Source organism: Lepisosteus oculatus, chromosome 10, assembly GCF_040954835.1.
Source record: "Lepisosteus oculatus isolate fLepOcu1 chromosome 10, fLepOcu1.hap2, whole genome shotgun sequence".
In the NCBI taxonomy this organism is placed as follows: domain Eukaryota; kingdom Metazoa; phylum Chordata; class Actinopteri; order Semionotiformes; family Lepisosteidae; genus Lepisosteus; species Lepisosteus oculatus.
This window is the reverse complement of record NC_090705.1, coordinates 39,223,264-39,243,858: the sequence shown is the minus strand read 5'-3', so window position 1 is coordinate 39,243,858 and position 20,595 is coordinate 39,223,264. Positions and strand designations below refer to the sequence as shown.

Below are 20,595 nucleotides of genomic sequence, written 5' to 3'. Positions count from 1 at the left end.
CATAGCGATATACTATTATTTACTGGCAACCATACAGGAATGTATTAATGACAAAATGGTATCTGTCCAGGAACATAAAACTAAATAAAACTCTGAAGTTAAAATATTAAACTTCTCTTTCAATGCAAATCCCAACAAAGGAACAATAACATCAAACACAAAGCTGGCTGATAAGCAAGACTAATTCTGTTTTTTATAAACATTTATATTTAATTCATTACCAAGAATTCTTATAAATCATCTCATACAAACATCCCAGATTTAGCACGACACCCAATTCTAGAAATGCAGAAACAGCTGGAATAAGAAACAACATCTTGAGTACTTTAGTCCGAGTGATATGTAATTTCATGTTCATTTCCTTGAATGTTATTTTATGTTTTAACACCACCGTAAAATTGGGTTAAGTAAAGAAAATTGTCACTAGAATTGCCCAGAACAAAGGGTGAATTAAAAATAAGTAAATGGACTGCACAGAAAAAAATTCTTCTACTTTCGCTTTTCTGCTTTGTTGCAATATGGCAGATTGAAAATTGCTTAGATCTCCAAAAATCCTGAACTGATCTCATTTTTTACTGTATATGTTCTCCTTGGTGCAGGTTTGGGTGAAAGTGCAGTAAGTGTCTGAAATCTTTGAGAGTTCTGTGTTACAAAATGATGTGTTACACAACAGAGCAATAAATAACCCCTTGTTGTTGAGTGTTTAACAAGGATAATCCCATTTTGACTGTTAAAATTAAAATGGTGTTGAACAATGCCACTTATCTTCCACATGAACAACTGAAGTAAATGAACTAGAAGGGTAGTTTTCACACAGTGTGTCGAAAGGAAAACTGAAACCAGGAGTTTCTTTTGACCGTGAGATTGATTGTATAATATGTGCAGTAAAATGCATAAACTGTTATGAGCCTGTGTGCCTGGGTTTGAGGTTCCAAGCAAATCATCAGCCACAGCATTTTAAAATTGTAAATGTTTGTTAAACCTCAGTGAGAAAATTTCTGCATTTAAAATCTTTTTCTTTTCTCTCACATTAAGCAACTAATTTCTTCCTAGGTATAGGCAAACATTCCTTGTCATGCTTAGTAGTCAAACAATTATTTGAGTACAGAACAAGAGTATTTTACATTTTATTAATACTTAGCAATAGTGTGGAATATTATCCACTAAAAATATTTATTGTGAAAGGAAAATAAAACTGACACTCTAAGTGGATGTACCTCAGATCTCTCTAGAAACTAGTTTACTATGAGGTAGGCATTGATAATTTATTTTCTCCACCCTCAGTACAGAATATTGAATACATGTAACAATTTAAACAATTTAAAAATAATCTTATTAATGTATGAAATATATGATTAACATCAAACCCTGTACAACACAAATACAAAATAATATAATAGAAATTATTACATTTTGAGTGCATATAAAGATATATACATTTACAAGAAGTAGTTGCTCATTTCTCAGTTTTTGCACTTGCAGAGTTTAAATATACAAATATTTACAGATCAAGTTATGAACAACAGTGCATTAAAAGCTAATGTGCATTTAAATATAATCTCGCTTGCGAGTCTTTTTAAATTAGGTGTTTATTTTGATCAGGTTACAGAGGATGTGTTACGAAAGGGCATTTCTGCTTTTGTGGACACGGAAGGTTGCTGTAGAAGTGCACTTTTAAGATGATGCATTGTACAAATGTCAGTTCCAGCAAAGGCCTTAACGTTCTTTAAAAGTATATTTACACAGAACAATTATGAGCGCCCAAATTGCTTGCGTATTTCTCCAGGCCTCGGCTTGAATGGGCTAAATAAACAAATCTGAAATGCCCAGTCATATATACAGCAATGCACCAAAGTTTCAATCATTCTCTGTTTAATTAAAAAAAAACATCCACCCCTCATTTTAGCTACAGTCGTGCCTTTACCACAGGCTTTGTGTAGCTGTTATCTCTTAGGAGTGCTACCTAGACCGAGCGAGAGACGTGTGCCTTCAGAGAAAACCTTGGGGGAAATAGTCCCCCCCCCGCTTTCTCCTTTCATTGGATCTCCTTTTGTGTTTGGTAAATTACCTTCACCTTTAAAGAGGCAGTAAAGATCGGTTGATAATTCTTGGGAAGTGGTGGAATAGAAGAAACTTTATTGGGCTGTGCCCTCGGTCCACGCCGATTCCATTTCTCTCCGCATGCCAGCCCATGAAAGGAGCTGCGACTATTGCTTTTCCCTTCATCTTAAATGGTCTCAGTTTGAACAGGTGCTTGTCACTGCAGCCCTGTGTACACTCCTGAAAACTAACAAGAGCATGAAGCGATACAATCCTCCTCTGTCCGGACGTGACTGCCACGACCTGGTTTCTGACGGTGCGGTTTTTCTTAACTGCTCGTTCGGCTGCGCGAAACTGCGTCACCAGACCGACTTCATTGTCGAGTACACGTTAGTCCTGTCTGACTGTTGGAAACGCTCAGGACCCTCAGTTGTTTTGTATCCGTGTGTCTTTAGAAATGGTATTTAAAAAAAATCGCCTTTGGGTGGGATTCAAATAAAAAGATTTTTAATCGCAGTGGAATCAGTGGCGCTACTGCCCGTCTAAAAGATATACAGCCTTCCTACATTGAAGTAGTTCAACACCTACTGGTTGACAGCTAAACCTGTTCTAAACTGACTACAAAAACTTGTTTCAAAAATGAAATAAAATGTGTTCCTTTCAACTCTCCCTTTTGGACATTCGTGAGGCACTCACTCTGGGGCAAAGCTCAGGTGAAGCGTCTGCTCCAGGACAATTTGGGGGCTTCTTCTCGCCCAAACACGACCTGCCCAGACTTGCTCTTTCGTGGTGGTTGAGCAGTTTCAGCAGTACACCCCCCACCACCAAACCGGGGGGGTGAAAAGCAGACCAGAAACGCTACCTGCACCCGCATGATTCCACTACCATGTCTTCGTACTGCTTGTATACAACGTTATTGCCCGAATCGATGTAAAGGATACTGATGGGACTCAACTTTGTGGGAACGCAGCAGCTGGGAGGTGTGGAATTCGGGTCCATTGAATTCATCAGAGTTTGAATGATGGCGTGGTTAGTCGGCTCCAGGTGCGATCTCAGGGGAAAGTCGCACACGCCCTCGCAGTGATAAGCTTCGTAGTCCAACGGAGCGATGATCCAGTCATCCCACCCCAGCTCTTTGAAATTCACATGTAACGGTTTTTTGCTGCACCTCGACTTGGACTTTTTGCCGTGCCTTTTCCCGTGACGGTTGTTAAAAGCGGTTCTCCTCCTCCGCCTCGCTTTTAATCGGAAACCACTTGGGTCCCCCGCCTTCCGAGAAGACTTGATTTTTTCCTTCATTTCGTTGAAGAGGTTCTCCTTCTTCCTCGACCGTGTGAAAACCACCAGGATCGCTTTCTCTTGCTGGCGACGATGGTGCCTTTCGAATCCGAAGTGTCTCAAGTCCATTTCCCTTTCTGATGTGCCAAAAGTAGCCTTGAGTTCGAAACAAACCTGGTTCTGGTGTGCTGGAGGTCGGTGATTTTTAAATAATTCCCACACATCCAAAACCTCCCATCCCGGCCTCTGAGAATCCTGGAGATCAAGAGATCTTGAATCCAGTAGCCGCCCTGATCGACAGGAAAGTAATTGAATGCCATATAGACCTGTCTCAGACATTTGGAAATCCCCGGGCACTTTTCTAAATATCCTTAATTCAGCTCCCACCAGCTCCTCTTTGTCTGAGAGAGTTGAGACATCAAACAGATACTTTTGTCTTCGCAGAGGAGAGTGCGAGAGATCGTCTGTAAGATAAAAGGAATAATTGCAGTCAGATTCACTCAGGGGAACACAGTGCACAGGGGGAAATAGCGCATACAAACTGAAAGACAAACCAAATACATTTTGCCTAATGCGTTATGATAAATGACATTTCAATAAAAATATTTTTTGATTAAGAAGTTAAGTATAAGCCAAGAACGCCATGATTGGTAAGATGACCACAAGTTTACTGTGCGTAGTTTTCCTTACAACATACCGAAGCATTTACCTATTAAACCTAGTTATAAAAGTATAAATAGTAAAGAAAATTAAAATAGAGAAAACTATAGGAGACTAAACCTATCTTCCCAACGACTTAAAATGCTGCATGTTAAAAACAAACTTACGGCGATAGCAGCAGAATACCCAGGGTTTCTGATTTTCAACGTGCACTATACAGAAGAAAAGTAAAATTCTTGAAGAGTAAAAAATAGTTTGTCTCTGTCGGGGGCGGTTTGGGGGCATGTTCACATTTAAAGTGTTTACTATAAGTCTAGATTTGTTTTTTTAGAGCGTTTAGAATTCTAATTTCGATATAGATTCGTAACATTAGCATTTATTTGTTCCTTACTTGTTATCAAAATCCCCCCTTTTCATTATTATTATTATTAGTAGTATTACCATCATCATTTTGGATAAATATTTATTATTAACAAGTGCCTTTGTTATACCTAAGGTTAGGGTGACATGAGAAGATTTTGCTTCTCGGAAATTGTAATTTGTACACATTATAGACACACATATATACATACGAATTCCTGGCGACTTGCCAGGCTGCTTAAAAAACAAAAATATCCTAATAAATATATGTTTTGGTCTGAGGTTCAGTATTTTTACTTCAGTAAAATAATCTGTAATTGATGGGCATTTACGTTTTTGTTTCCAAAATTCCCATTTCAGCAGTCGTGCCTCACATTTACTACAAGCAAACCCATTAGGAGCGCATTCCCAGTTTTGTATATACAAGGTATTTTGTGGCTTTGAAAGTTGTAATCAAGATCGGAATTATGTTTTTCCCTGGGGCATGAACATGTTCAAAGTAGAAAATATATTGTAAGAGACATCTAATTTAGCCCTTCGCTGCATTGCTCCTGCATCAGCGGGGGGGAAAAGGCAACTTTATTCTCTGCAAGTAACACAAATCACCTTGAGACCATCTTTGTTACATGTACAGCAACACCACGATACACCTATCGAAATTGTACTTTTGCACCTAAAACTAGGTGGTCAATGTTTGTGTGTGGTGGTAGTGGTGGTGTGGGAGCAGCGAATTTCAGTAACAGTAAATTGAATTGCTAAAAGTAAGAAATCTCAACGACACACACAATTCTAACCTTTTCGAAGCATTTTTTTCACACGAGGTTACTTACTGTGTAAGAAAAATGCAGTATTGAAGGCCACGCTTTGGGTACCACTTGTCTTTGTTATTGCGGCTGGAGCGGGTTAGTGGTATTTCTAGCCCAGTATGGGCTCTCTGAACAGTTTTGAAAGATCGGTTTGAACGCATCTTTATTAACCTGACTATTTTTTTTGGGACTAGGAAATATAAACAACGTACCGAGTTAAAATGAGATTGGTATGGTAACGCTGAAGTAATGCAGTCAGGACAAAATACACAACGATGATAAAAGTATTATAAATTAATTATATCACCCTTTTACGATTTTTAAGCCTGTACTGTAGGTCCACTTTTCACCGGGATAATTAAAAACTTGCACAATATGCTAACATCTGCCCTGAATATATACGGATTTTTTAAACTATTTTTTGTTTTTGGTGGTAAATTTTAAGAGGTCATTTCTTTGAACGACATCCTTTCCTGGAGTTTAGAGACACAGCTACCCAAAACGCATATTTAACGTAACTTTAAGTAATTTATTTGTGGTATGGAATATTGTTCACCGTAATGGTAGCAGTAGTAAGGTTTATTGATGGCAGTGGGTCGATTTTGCATCAGCATCATAATCATAAACCTAAATAAACATAAACAATATCAAAGGTGTTTTAAGTCACCTAGAAAATTAATATCACCTGAAACAGGACAATTCTGCATTATGCTTATAATAACCGTCTATGTCTTGCGCCCAAAAGCACCTTTTTACTAGGTTACAGATATAGTTACAGTATGTTAGCTTTCCACAAGGAAAAGAGACGTCATGCCAGATTTAAAACTTTGCTCTTATCTTTCTTCTTTCTTTCCGTCGCTCAGAAAACGTTATAGACTTATACAGGTCTGGGTGCATGAAAACCGAGGTTTTCTTTCTGATTATAAAGCGGACATAAAAACGAACACGATCATTTCAGAAAACATAATTAAGAGTAAATTGTTGGCAATGCTGCATTTAAGTAGTTGAACATTAACGCCACTCGCGGATTAGATCAATGCGATTAGCCTTTTTTTTCCTTATGCACAAATTTAGGCCTATGTTGAAGATACATTAACACAAAAAATATTACTGCTGAGTGTATGTTTATATTGCACGGAAATGCAGTGCTTCTGCGATCGTCAGATTTCCTGGGCTTTCCGCCAGATCTTAATTTCACTTTAATTTACTTGTCAGTGAATTGCATTCCTCGAACATGTTTCTAAAAATCATAAAACAGATCCGAACTCACTTGCAGATTGTATGAAATTACTTTATTATCCGTAAGAACGCTTGAATACAACGAAATTTTGTTTGCCACCTGTCAGACCAAAACCTTCACCTACTGTAGGTTTGAGCTAGCATTTCTAAGTCGTTAGTTTAATCATTATCGCAGCAGACACGAGGAGTGGTTGCTGAAAAAAAAAACGAAGGGAAACTCACTGGTTATAGAGCCATCACACATACCCGAATTTGTAGCACTGTACGTATAAGCCACGAGTTTGGTTAATGTATGGCTGGAGCAAAGCGTGATAAAAACCTATCTTAGAACATAATGCGATGGACATATTTTCGTGGACCGTGTTTAAAAAGCACTCGCATACGAGAGTCACTGGACAAAATCGAATAATCTCTTTTTTTCCTTAAATGTGTGAGAATATTGGTTGTGCACAAACAGTGTTGCCAAAAGAGAATATGGTCTCTTTGGATAATCCATCTAGCTCCATTATTTAAAAAAATAAATAACACCCTGTAATCACGCTAACTACGAGTCATTTGTAAGTATGGCATAGACTTGATCTTAGGTTTGGATGTATTTTTCTTCATAATGTATGGCTCATTTAAAAGTGCTTGATAAGTGTATAATACTTTCACACTAAATCGTTTTTCAGAAGTATCTTTCACTCTCGCATGTCTGACACAAAAACAATGTTTTCGATTTTTGCTCGATAACTAGTTACTGATGTTTGACGTCTTCGTGTTTTATTTCTGTACTTGAACCCAACCGAGTTAAATAATAAAAGTAGATTGGAACCTTCTGTTTGTTTCAGTTGCTCAGCGCGTCTGGTCTGCATTAGAGATTGTATAAGAGCTCACACAAATCGAATACAAGGTCACCGAATAATTAACAGTTGTGAATTCCCTCCTTACCCATTAAAATACTTCCCTGCTTATATTTCATTTCCCGTTTGCCAACGACAACATTCCCAGTGCAAAACTGCTCATACCGATTACACTGAATTTAAGGTTATTACACTCACATCATCATATTACGAGAACGTATTTCACACGCTGGGTATTTCGATAGTTTGTCTCCCTAAAATACAACCAAAACATTTTTTTCCTCCAAAACGGACCTAATAGTACACAACTGCTTTTTTTAAAAAAACATTTACTCGAATGTTTATTTACATCACACCAAAGAGGATATTGCTTCTGATAAAGTACCATTAATGCGCATGTAAAGATAATGTAGTCCATACCCAGACGGAAGGTACTGTACCATCTGAAAGAAACACACTAAATTCAATAGCTCCACAAGAATTAAAATACACAACTAAAATTGGTAAATGACTCATCTTTTTTCCCAGACAAAACATAACTGTATATTTAATCGTTCGTTATTGACAAAGTTGACGAGTTACAATCCCAGTTATCTGATCTTATTTTCTTTATTCATGAGGTTTCTTTCATAACTGTCATTTTTTTTCTGAGCTATTTTCTAATGCTGTGGTTCTCGAGGCCAGCGAGCACCATCTGCGTTTTAATGAGTTACTCCAAGTGCCAAAAGTAATTTTCATACATTCAGCTCGTTCTTGTCTGATCTTGCGACCGTAACGAAGCTAAAATCTACGACGTTTTGAGATCAACTTTTACATAAAGCCGATCGCTCTTTTTTTTTTTGTTGTTCTTTTTTCCAACATGAAAAGGCAATGTCGATGGTTATGGATACTCCACAGTGCAGCCTCAACACTTTAAAAGTGCTTTAGCTTATAAATTCATAATTAAGGACCAATAACGAAAACACATATTTTTTATACTCCCCAAAACCCTCTATTTGGGGTGCATATTTGTATATAAAGGCGACTGTTCAGTTCGTTTACACTTTAGTATCAGTATTTATCACAGCACATACGTTAACGCTTATTTTTTCATTTATTTTTTTTACACGGATCTGCTTACTTCATCTGGTACTTTAAAAAGACAGAAAAATGCTGTATACAGTAAAGGGGGTATTTTCTATCGGGGTCAATTTAGACCATAGTTTCTGCACGTTGGCTTGGCTAAATCTTTATAGAAAGCCTGTTTAGCGGAGAAAAAAAACCATTCTAGCAATTAAAGTAGCAGTCACGCAGGGAGGTGGGCTGTAAAATAGTAACCACTTCATAGGAACGGAAGTTCTCTTTAATTTTTTTGGTGATGTGCCATTGGCTGGGGTAGTTCATTATGGGAGAATAGACAGTATTTGATATGTTATGACATGAACACTCAATTAGATCACTGAGTTCAAATACTCCAATCAGTGTCTCGATGCTAAGCAACCCTCTGAAGGCCCAGCGAGAGGTCACAGCCTGTGACACATCAAATCAAAATCAGGAGGAAAGTGAGGCTTTTTCCTCATCAAACCAGTTCACAATTCACCCCTTAAAAGCCACGGCCTTTATTTTACGGACCAGGAAGAATGCCGATGTGGTAAACCGATCGCTTTTATTTTCTCTGCCGAACATAAACTCAACGTTCACTCCTCGTTGACCGGGAGTTCAATGTGTTTGTAACATTTTCTGCTTTCTTGTCTGGAGTTAAACTGTCAGATCATTCGGTTAAAACTTCACTCCCCCGCCCCCACTTTAGTTAAACAGAACAACGAAAAAATATTTTTCCCTCTGCTTTACCACTCTCAAGTTGGCTTACAACCACGCACATGATGCCATTAATATCGCAGTAAACACTCCGCATGGCAATGCCAAAAATCATAACCTACAAAACGAAGGCTACATTCATATATCTTTTGGCCACAACTGCCCTGCTTATTTTTAAACTGGTATACTGTATTTCTTTTTGAAAGTCGATGGGTTACGACGCAGAACTGAGAGGCTACAACGGGGTCATTTAGCTTTGACAAAGCAGGAGAGTTGTCCTCACCGACATGAAATAAATTACGGTACGGTAATTTAATTTTTCCAGCATTTCAACAGCTAATGAACTCCGCTGACTTGAACGAACTTTCAGTGGATGTAACATCAGCCTCACACTCCCCAAAAACTTTCACAATTTTCAAAAAACCTATTCGGATACTTTAGCATTTGACACTGCTATGCTGTCTATGCTTATATCATTGAGGCGTAAACGGCGTCACCTAGTTGCACTAAAGCATTCAAAAGCATGTACTGTACCACATACGAGGAATTAGTTAAAGAACTAAATTAAGCCAATGCTAGATTATTCCCAAGAACAAACCAATAAAACGTATAATGGTTTTTAGGGTTGAATAGGTTTTCAGGTGGACAGCTTATAATACTACTACTACTAATAATAAAATATTTTTCTAGATTTCCTTGTTACTAAAACAAGGCCTGTTAAATATATACAGATAAACGCAAAACAGTCTTGTTAGCCTACTGATCCGTTACACTTGTAAAACATTCGCAAAAGTTTTTTTTTCTCTCCCTCTCAATTAATACAAATGACGAGCAACCCTTACAAGATAACCAGGAATAATGTTATCATAAGACCTTCCTACTGATACGCAAACTAGACCATAAAACTGGCGAGCACGCGGATGAGCAGCTCAACGCATGCACATTCACTCTTGACGACATCGTTTCGTTTACAGGTGAAGACATGTTGTTGTTTTGTTTTGTTTTTTTCTGACCAACCTTGTCCTCTGTCCACAAAACTTGTTATGGTGTTAGCAGTCTTTGACGACCGAAAAAAACTCGCGTTTAGCCCGAGCTTTTCCGCTGCAGAGTAAGTCCTATAAATAGATAGCATATAGTCGTGCGGTACGATGGCGTCTTTGAGCGCATCGGCGTGATGGCTCCGGAGAGTGGACGAAGATAATATTTCTTTGAGAGACTTGGGTGCCTTCCTCCCGTCATTCAGAATCTTGGTTCCCTTGTTGTTCCTCGGGACAGGAGAAGAGAAAAGAGCAGCTGACTGTAAAGCAGGTACATCCCAAAGACAAATAAGGAGCAGGGAAAACACCGCGGCTCTGAAGGCATCCATAGCAATACTGTCCCACAGCGAACTGGAAGCGCTCTCTACAGTTCAGTCGGTGCGGTAGTTCAAGAAACGCAGCGGTTAAGAGATCCGCAGGCTTTACGGGCAAAAGAAAGTGCGCTCCACAGGACAGAGGGACTGCTGAGGCGATGGAGGGCTACGCCCACTCGCTCATGGGTCTGTGCTCATGTATTTATTGGAGAACCTCTACCCCCGGTCCCTCAATCAAGTTGTTAAAGAAGACGAGAAACCCATCCCACGGGCGAGGCGAGGCAGATGGCGTTTTTCTCTCCCAGCGCCACATCCAGCAGAAAGGGATGGCACCCTCAGAAGCAACAGGTTAACTTTTCAAACTGCCCACCCCACCCCTCCGACTTCCACAGACACTCACACGCTCATTGACTGGTTAAAATGTAGCCACTCTAGATAATTCGGAAATTTCACCCCCCCCCCCCTAAAAGATCAGGCTCGGTGGTCGATAAGCGTTTAGCATTGATAAGCTGTGTACAAGTAATGGAAGCTAACAGCATATACAAGACTTTGACCTTTTTCCCTATTGAGTCACAGGAAATATATTTTTTTAAATACATATGAATATCAAATCAAATAAGAAAACGATGTAATAGCCTTAATCAGTTAATATATCCTATGTCGTTTTGTGCAATGCGAGTGTCTTATGTGAACTGCTTTGGGTACAAGCAATTATTTTTTAGACATGAAACCGCACGCGTGCAGTATTTGCACCTGTAGCAGATACGCTACGTTAATACCCCGTCATTATCGTCGGAGCCATGACAAATTCTAAGGGAAGGAGGTGTTATCCAATTGTATGTACACGAAGATATCAAAAGCTGAAAAAAAGTCGAAAATGATTAGTCCTAGCTTCACTTTACTAGTCACAATAAAGTCGAGAAAAGTTCGAGAAGAAGTCTTACCACTTCTGTTTTTGCCTCGTCACTTTCTTAGTAGCAGTAGTAGTTTTTTCTTTTTTTTATCTTGGCGACAAAATAGCGTTACATTTCCTACAACGGTATTTTGCTCGTTTCCAGAAAGCTGTGACCTTTACTTTAACTACTTTTCGCAAAATATTGCCGTATTTAACCACCATACGCCGTCTCGCAAGTTTCAACCTTCGTCGCTGATAAATGTGCAACGCACATTGAAGGTCTCGTATTTAATTTCTATTTTCTTTCGCTCTGGTGCCTCCAAGCGGACCAAACGCGAATGCAACATTAACTCACCTACTGTAAGAAAACTAAAACATCCTAACACACACTTACACTTGATGCGACGGCTTTTCTGTCCTGATTTTATGCCGTGAGACTTGCAGACTTGGCAGGATTCTACGTTTGGTTAAGGTGCAGCTTCGAAGACAATGAAAAACAAGGCTTTTTTTAAAAATAACATAAACTGTTTATGTTTTTTTGTGGCTCTGTAGAACCAAAATGCAATGCAACCGATTGCAAAGAAAAATAAATAAATGTATTATTAAATAAAATTGTTTTTTTTTTGCGTCAAGGTTTTATTGTTTTATTTTTTTCTGAAATCATACACAAATGGGATCGGAGTAAGGATTAGATTCAACTGACATGAATTTTGCTTTTGAAATCTTTCATTATAATTTTACCCCTCGGTGGCTGTTCTCAGAAAGCAAGGACTTTTGCCGCTAACTGCTGCTCACCTCCACTCATTCTGTAGCATGCTAATCAAGACGACAGGTTTCCTTTAAGCTTCTGCTGCTGACTGACATTTTTTTCTTTATCACACTATCATTAAATTTACATGCTGCGGCTTCTATCCATTGTGAACAATCTGACATACAGAGCAGCATAATCAGGCTAACTAAATCACATCTCCCTAAATAAAAAAAACGTCTTTTAGCAGCAGATAAGACGTGCAAACACGATGTTTGGGAAGTCACATATTAACCAGCTGCAGTATTTGCAGGTCGTATCTAACTGACAGTCTTCCTCCGCGATAAGATTAAACATTTTTAGAAACAGAAAAGCCATGAGCAGTGCCACACAAGAGGGTGATTTTACTCATTCAAGTATTGGTGCGTGTGTGTTTTTGTTCGGAGTTTACATTTGTTAAATCTCTAGATACATTCCAGCACAGCAACTAATTGTGCTTGAGGGTGTAGGTTAGATAAAAACCAGTTTTATTTTGTGGTCCTCAGAATGATCTTAATTTATAAAGTCACTGTTATGTGTAAATAGGAATCAAAATATTTCTTTGAAATGTTATTGCATTTTTATTACCTGAAGACCAGCAATTCCATTGCAGTGCCTTAATTTGGCCTTTTTTTGAAGGTCAGTGCCTAAAAAGACAAAATAAATTAAATCTAAAGACGTATGCTTGTATTTTTTTTAGGATCTGGACAAGGCTAGACTGTAATAAATACACTTCCAGCTCATTGTAGAATGGGCAACAGAAAAATTGTAAAAATGTTTCAGATTGCACCGAATGTTAAACAGAAACAATGTGTACAATAGTCTGGTGATTAGTCATAACCACCCAATTCATGTATAAAATAAAATACAAAGGTTAGTTGATTCATCCAAAATACAGCTTTCTTGTAGCTCAGTATCTATTATAGTTAGCAAACCTTAGCAATGTGGATTCTGTCCTACATTTCATTAGTTGTATCACAAGGGAATTTCTGCATTGGTATTAACACATTCCTTTATGGATCTGATTCAGACTGTTGCTTTGGATTGATTTACTGATTCTTTTCACACAATAGTAAAAGTGTCTTCCTCAAAATACAGATTATGAACCGGTCTTTGCAAATATCATGACAAAACAACAAGTCGCAAAATATCTTTTTAAAACTTTTATCTAACCTAAGAAAATCTCTAATGATTCAAAATCATATTTTTCAGAATAACCATTTTACATTTCAGAAGGACATGCATGTCATTGTATTAGGCCATTTTCATTATAAAGGGACAGAACGTAAAATATATTACTGTTATAAATATATCGATTCGTTTAAATAAACCTATCCTTTTTTTTTGGCTTTTTGATAGGTTTTATCCAAAGAAACTTACCTATCTTTTTGTTAATACAGATTTCGGTGTCCATTTACACAGCTGGGTTTGCTTGAAAACTCTCATCAAACTACCGGTGCTCAGTAGCAGTGTCACCCCCTAGAATTTCATTTCCATTAGAATGTTCGACAGACTGTTCAGAAAATACCTTACAGCTATTATCAGTAAACTGTTATCAGAACAAGCACTGGAAGAACAAATGCCCTTTATCTTGTCCAGCTGAAGGATAGAACAAGAGCACATCAGTACAACATGCCATTTAAAACCACACCATGAAAACAATATCAGAATTCAACTATTTGTTCTTTGAAAGTGAATCCATTTCTTCTCACTTTTGATCAATTGAATACAATTCCAAAGTGTGATGCAATAAAACCATACAGTAGAAGGCTTCAGCTTTTATCAGAATAACACCTGGTGTAATTATGGTACATAACAGCTGCCATAATTATACACAGAACTTAGCCAGACCATGTACTGTATGTGGTGATTGGGACTAAGGAACATAATCTTACAGTGACACCAAGTGGTCGAATATTGTAGCTCTAGATGTTTTAAAAGAAATACAACCACAATACAATTATCATAATATCTGCAATAAGCGTGAATCCATACTGTCTAAACGTACATTAATTTCTTATCCTCATATGGAAGTTTCCTCTTGTTCTTTCATATTAAACCAGTTCTTCAAACGAGTGCCAAAGCCCAAGTGAAGTAATCATGTTCATTTCCGCCTCAGAAGTAGTCCAAATTCTTAACTACTTAAACTACGTATCCTTTATTTTTGTGTTGTATTAAGAGCTGAAAACAAACAGAAATGTCCAATTAAACAAATGAGGAGTTTGTTTACGTACGTACAGCACTTGGGGTTCGGCCTATGCTTTTTTTGTGTTTTAAATAGCACAGTTCTTTTAAAACTTAAATCTGGTTTATTTTAATTATTTCCAGGAACACAATAGTATTTTTTTTTGTTGGGTAGCACACACAGTGGATAGCCTTGTTGTTTCATAGTGCTGGAGCCCTGGGTTCAATTCCAGACTTGAGGTGCTATGGAGAGCCTCATGTTCCCTAACACACACCAAAGACATACTAGTTGGTTAATTGGTTTCTGGGGAAGCTGGCCCTGATGTGAGTGTCAGCGTGTTTGTATCTGTGCTCTGCAATGGACTGGCATCCTGTCCAGGGTGTATCCTGCTTCGTGCCTGTTGTTTGCTGGGATACGTTCCAGATGCCCTGCAGCCTTGTGCTTGATCAAGCGCTCAGAAAAACGGATGGGTTTGTCTGACACAACAGACAGTCCACAACATTTTCAGCTGCTGCTACCCACAGCAAAACACATCACATCACACACATCAATAAAACTGTTATATAGTACATTCAGCATGAGGATGTGTGTCCCACAGCTGAAATGTTGTCAAATCAATATGAGGCTGGAGAGGGGAGAAAGTGAGGACATGGGATTTAATCAATGCGGTACCACGCTGGTCTGATTGCCCCATCATTATAAGTGTGGGACTAGACACTCCTGCTCCTATTATTACACTTGGACCTGCACAGCGATGGGTCATTTGTACACATTATCATATGGCTCTTCATATCTTTACCACTGTTGCTGAAGATAAGATAAGGTGGTATAACAAAACCTTGATTCATTGCTAAAAAGGATTTGTCTCCACGGTTGGCGAGCCCATCTGAAGTGCTATTCACACCACCTCATAATATTGCATTAATGAATGTTGGTGAGCACTGAACCCCCATGCAATCTCTCTGTATGATAACTATTTATCTTTCTCTCCTCAGCTGATCTGCCAACGTAAGGGTTATTTATGATGCAGTGAAACAAGAGTGGGAAAATGTTCAAGAAGAAGAAAGATGTTGATGTGTCAGAGAGAGAGGCGATGAGGTGAACTAACCTGTCGAGTTTCAGAAGTCAAAAGAAAGACAAAGGCTGTGCTTACTGAACAGTTAAAATCACTCTAGTGATTCACAAATTACCAATTAAACAAATGATACTAAAACATTTAGTCAAAATGGTTATACTTTATTTTTACAAAATGAGCATGCTTAAGCACATAGGGTACTGATGATCAGTGTACACCAAGCACTGCCAGAGCAGAGTACTCAATCATTCTACAATGTTTCTGAAAAGATGATAGGGTTCTCTCCCTCATCAGTCCTTAATAAGTAAAGATCTTTACCCAACATGTCTGCAAAATGATAAAAGGTGGATTTGAATCCAGAGTTAAATTCCTGTTGTAATTCAGAAATTATAGGATATTAAACAAGGCAAAAATATAATGATGTCATTTCATTGACGGAGACTGGATTAAAACTGTTTAGGCTGGAACCCTGGAGAAATAATGTAGAATCTTTAGTAATACAAATAGAGAGAATGTGAATAGAGAGAAAGAATAGTACAAATAGAGAGAAAATGAGAAAATGAATAATTTCCTTTACGGATCACGTTATTTACTGAGATGTACATGTTAAAAAATACAGCTAAAAAGCAGGGTCCTCAGTCTTAACCCAACTACTGTACAACAGTAGTCTAATTTATTTTGAAATCCTCTATTTCACATTTACAGTATGTCCTAGATAATGTTTGATTTAAATTAAAAACTTATTTTATATATTTAAGTATTATCTTTATTCGGAAAGAAGTCTGATTCTAGCTCTCATTTTTTCAGCTTTCCCCAATTTAAAAAAATACATAGACAGCTGGTTAGACCCCCTAATTGAATTCATTTGAAAAACGATCTTTGAGTTGAATTTTAGTCAGTTCTGCCCAGAGTGCTCAAATAGTCCATTTCAACCACCAGAGGGTAGTCAGGAATAAATGTCTTGACGTCTCTGTTGTTTACTCGGCAATTATGTAACCCTCCTCTGATTCACATCCCGGAAATTGCCATTTCAGCTTGTTTGTTTCACTTCATATCTTGTACATTTGACTGATTTCCACTATGGAGCCTGAATGATGACAGAAATTTACAACAGCACAGCTGTACACATAAACGGTCCTCAGCAAATGACTGCTGCTGCATTAAACTTTCAGTAGGTGTGCTCCATCATGAAGAGGCAATCAAGCAGATTTTATTTAAAGCAGTAATGGACATTTCAAGAATAAAAAGCTTTAATAAATTTAAACAACAAACCTTTGACACAGAAAGCATAGGAGAAACTCCAAAATATGAGGCTTATATTACAGATATAATTCAAACCTAGGGTGGCATGGAGGCACTGTTGTTCGCATGTCTGCTTCTGAGCTCTGGGTTCAATTCTTGTCCTTGGGTGCTATCTGCATGGAGTTTTTAAGTTCTGCTTGTGTTCATGTAGGTTTCCCTCTGGGTGCTCCCATTTTCTCCCACAGCTAAAGATATGCTGGTAGATGAATTTGCTTCTGGGAAGATGGGCCCTGGTGTGAGTATGTTTGAGTGTGTATGATGCATTGCAACCATTGCTTGCTGGGACAGACTTGTTTTGGATAAAGAAGTTAGAGAATTAATGGATGGATTTAACTCAAGCCAAACATCAGTGCAACCATAAATAAGCATGCATGCCCATCAACCAGTGAGTCAAGCATACCTTCGATTAGCAATCTACATTCCTTACATTTACCATGGTTTCTGGGAGGTGATTGTTGAATGCTGTCGGGGCAGTTCATTATGGTTCAGGTGTCTCATTCATGTTGCCTATAGATGTTTTCACTTCTTAGTGGCTCGTCTAATAACAGATTGCCAGTTCAGATCCTAATTTTGCTGCTGGCTTCCAGACTGTATTTGTGCTGCATATTTATTTAAGAGATACTGCAATTTCCAGCAGAGTAGCTGTCTGGGGATTCTTAGACTCACTCCCCATCATCCCCTTAACCTATCGTTCAGGCACCTGTCCTGTAAGGGCTGTGTTCATTCTTTGAAAGACCACTGCGAAAAGGACCAGAGTCAGCCTGCAGTGTCTTGTGCAATGATATACAACTCCCAGAGAGCCACAGTGTCTGATTTCTTCAGTTTCATGCCATTTCTGCTCATAATGACCTAAAGGAGCTGATCATTAGCTTAACGGAATCAGCTTAACACTTTTCAAAGGGTCTTCGGCTGCTGATGATATAAGGAGAATATCTGCTGAATTCTGCACTTCTACATATAGTATGTAAACCTATAGTCTTGATTGCACAGTTTACATATGCCCCAAACTGCCCTGCAGACCTTAATGATAAGCTGGGTTTGACACACATTGTTTTTCCCAAGTAAATGAGTTAAAAACTGTAAATAATAATTGAGTAAACATTGAACTTTTCGAAACTTTTGAATTTGTATTAAATTTTTTTCAGACCTTACAAGACCTAATAAATACACTAAATACTAGTTAAAAAAACAAGTTAGTTCTATATATATACTGATGGGGGAAAAAAAGAAACAACACCTCCAACTCCACATTCTGGCCCTCCTGTCTGCGTGGAACAGGATGAAGAGTGACCCATCTGTGAAGAGGACCTGATGCCACTGCTGACGAGTCCGTCGCAGCCTCTGTCTGGCCCAAGCCAGTCGGGTGTGACGTCTAGGAGGTGTGAGCAGAGGGCCTCTGACTGGTCACCTTGCTCTAAGGCCAGCAGCATGGAGCCTCACTGTCCTGTCACTGATGCGGGCATTGTGTCTGCTGGCAGTTTCAGCAGCAGTACGGGGGACAGATCTGAAACGATCTCTCAGGTGGACCAGTCTGATGTGTCGGTCCTGCTCTGGTGTGGTCACTCGAGGGCGACCGGATCTTGGACGGTCATCTGTCCTGCCGGTCTGCTGAAACCTTCTCTGCAGTCGGGACACAGTGGAGCTGCTCACTCTATAGTGTCTGGCAATGCTGGCACATGACATGCCTGCCTGCAGCATGCCAATGGCCCTCTCCCTTGATTCTGGTGACATTCAAGGCCTTATGGAATGCACAGAAAACTGACTAAGTGTGGCCATTTTCTTGCAGTGACCTAAGCTTTGGATTAAGGCCTTCTTAAAGGTGACCTGATCAGGCGCTGTTCCACCTGGACCTCGTTGGGTAAAAGTGCTCCTAACGAGCTTTCGTGTGATTGGCAAGCTGCAATGCCCCACTGCACAAGCTGTATTGATGGTCAGAGGGCTTAAAACAAATTGACAACAGTTTGTGAAAGAACATCAGCTATAACATTAGTAATTCTCATTGCTGCGTTTCTTTTTTCCTTCAGTGCACTGAACGCGATCACAGAGTGAACTGGAAGAACGGCTCGTTTTGTTCAGCACCACGGACAGCCGTCGACCCTGTGCTCTACAGCTTCATCTCGGTGAATCAACTCTCTTCAGGACCAAGGACAGTTTCCTCGGTTCCCTTGTGATTTAATGCGCTTCAACCGAACACAACCAGCGCGCAAATCCCATCGTTTCAGATGCGCATTATAAGTACTGTATATAGGCAGTAATTACGTTTACGTAATACAGTTAACGCACTAACCGTATATTGTTTTCAATACTGCAAGAACAATTATATTAACCTACTTCAGAAATGGTACAAAATAAAAGGAAATGTTGATATCGATACAGAGAATAAACAATGAACCAGAAAGTAGAAACAATCTCCGGATTTTTACTGCCCCACTTTAAAAAGCAAATTCTTCAGGATCCCCAAGACGCGTTGTAAAGGATGACGTAATCCGCGCTTGAGAGCATTACATCTGGAGAGGTGCTAAATAATTGATCGAACTGCTGGAGTGCATTCACGTCTTGTTTTTGTTCTAAACGCACTTTGAGACTTCGAAACCCACAAATAGACCACGGCCTACTAGTGTGGTAAACAGTGAAAATGATTTCTTTTACATATTTAATGTTTGCCTTCCTAGCAGGCTTACAATATCAATCATGGTTTTATATAGCTGCTATTATTTTAAAGACGATAAAGCTCTATATTCAATGGTGATTTTGCAAGTATATTGAAAATCTGGATTGTAAAGCACAACTTACTGTGAAGCACAACTTAGTTGATTGTAATTAGCTTTGTGCTACTGTACATCAAAAGTGAATCATTGATTTGTCTTTCACAAGTGTGAGAAGAAGGGATGATCATTTTTTCTAAATCTCCATGCGAGCCCTGTTACTGCTGTTACGTTCTGTTGTTTTTTTACTCTCCTCCCGTGCGGGGGTCCATTGCTGGAGGTGGGTGTGTCCCTCAATAGGGTATCTCTCTGGATTGGTTGAAGAGAACGGTCCGGTTTTAAATGTCTGGAGAGAGGGTGGGGAAGAGAATTAGAAGCAGAAACGGCGAGAACGCGAGACGTATCGGATTGGTTTTCCTGGCTGTGGTGTAGGGTTGGGATTGTTGTGGCTTCCATGTTTTTTTTTCCCACTTTTCCGTTATAGCTTATTTCAGATAGAGTAGACAGATATCTTGGGAAGGCTTTGCTTTGGCTTTGCCACCCCTTTCTCGGGAGACAGGTTTAGAGGGTACTGGGTTGTAGAATAGTGTAATTCGTGTTTTTTTTTTTGTTTTGTTGGTGTATTTCCGTCCGTTAAACCCTGGCTCATGTGTTAGTCCCCGTTCATCCCTAGACTGAGCCATATTGGGGACTTAACACTGGTAATCCATTTAAGACTCCCCCTCCTCCTTGTAAAGAATCAAGACCGATCATTTTTCAATCCAAAAAGGTTCGGCCTCTACTACAAAAATGGTTCTTCAACAGTGGGAGACGACAAATTCCAGGGCTGTTCCAGACGTGTTCCTCCATTGCTCCACCCATTGTCTAACCAACTTATCCAATGCAGGGTTGTGGGGGACAACAAGCAACAGGTGTGAGACAGGATATTCCCTGGACAGGCCGCCAGTCCATCCTAGGGCACACACTCACACCAGGGTCAGTTTTCCCAGAAGACAATTATTCTCCACACTGAACAAGCGCTGGAAGGGACTGTGGATCCTGTACAGGGACTGAGGAGGAAAACCCTGTTCCCTTGAGGAGGACCGGATGACCGCAGTTTCAGAGCCAGGACAAGAACAAAAAAGGCACGGACATCAGCAAGCGACAGGGCCTGGAGGGACTCTCTCATTGCGCAAATCCAGCCCCAGCATCCACTTGCTCGGACTGAGAAAAGACATCCACCCTTTTAAGAAAGTTTGTAACATTGTAGAGGTTGCATGAGTTGTTAGAGTAT

At 39.2% G+C, this 20,595-nt stretch overlaps 1 protein-coding gene across 1 annotated transcript; it reads right to left on the bottom strand.

Annotated features, from left to right (window-relative positions):
* Window positions 1-251: 251 nt before the first annotated feature.
* gdf6a (growth differentiation factor 6a) lies at window positions 252-10,907 on the bottom strand. Its single transcript, XM_006635558.3, has 2 exons — window positions 10,040-10,907; window positions 252-3,782 (listed from the first exon to the last, which is right to left on the bottom strand). The coding sequence occupies exons 1-2, from the start codon at window positions 10,386-10,388 to the stop codon at window positions 2,899-2,901; spliced, it is 1,233 nt and encodes a 410-aa protein (XP_006635621.1). The 5' UTR covers window positions 10,389-10,907; the 3' UTR covers window positions 252-2,898.
* Between the last annotated feature and the right edge of the window lie 9,688 nt (window positions 10,908-20,595).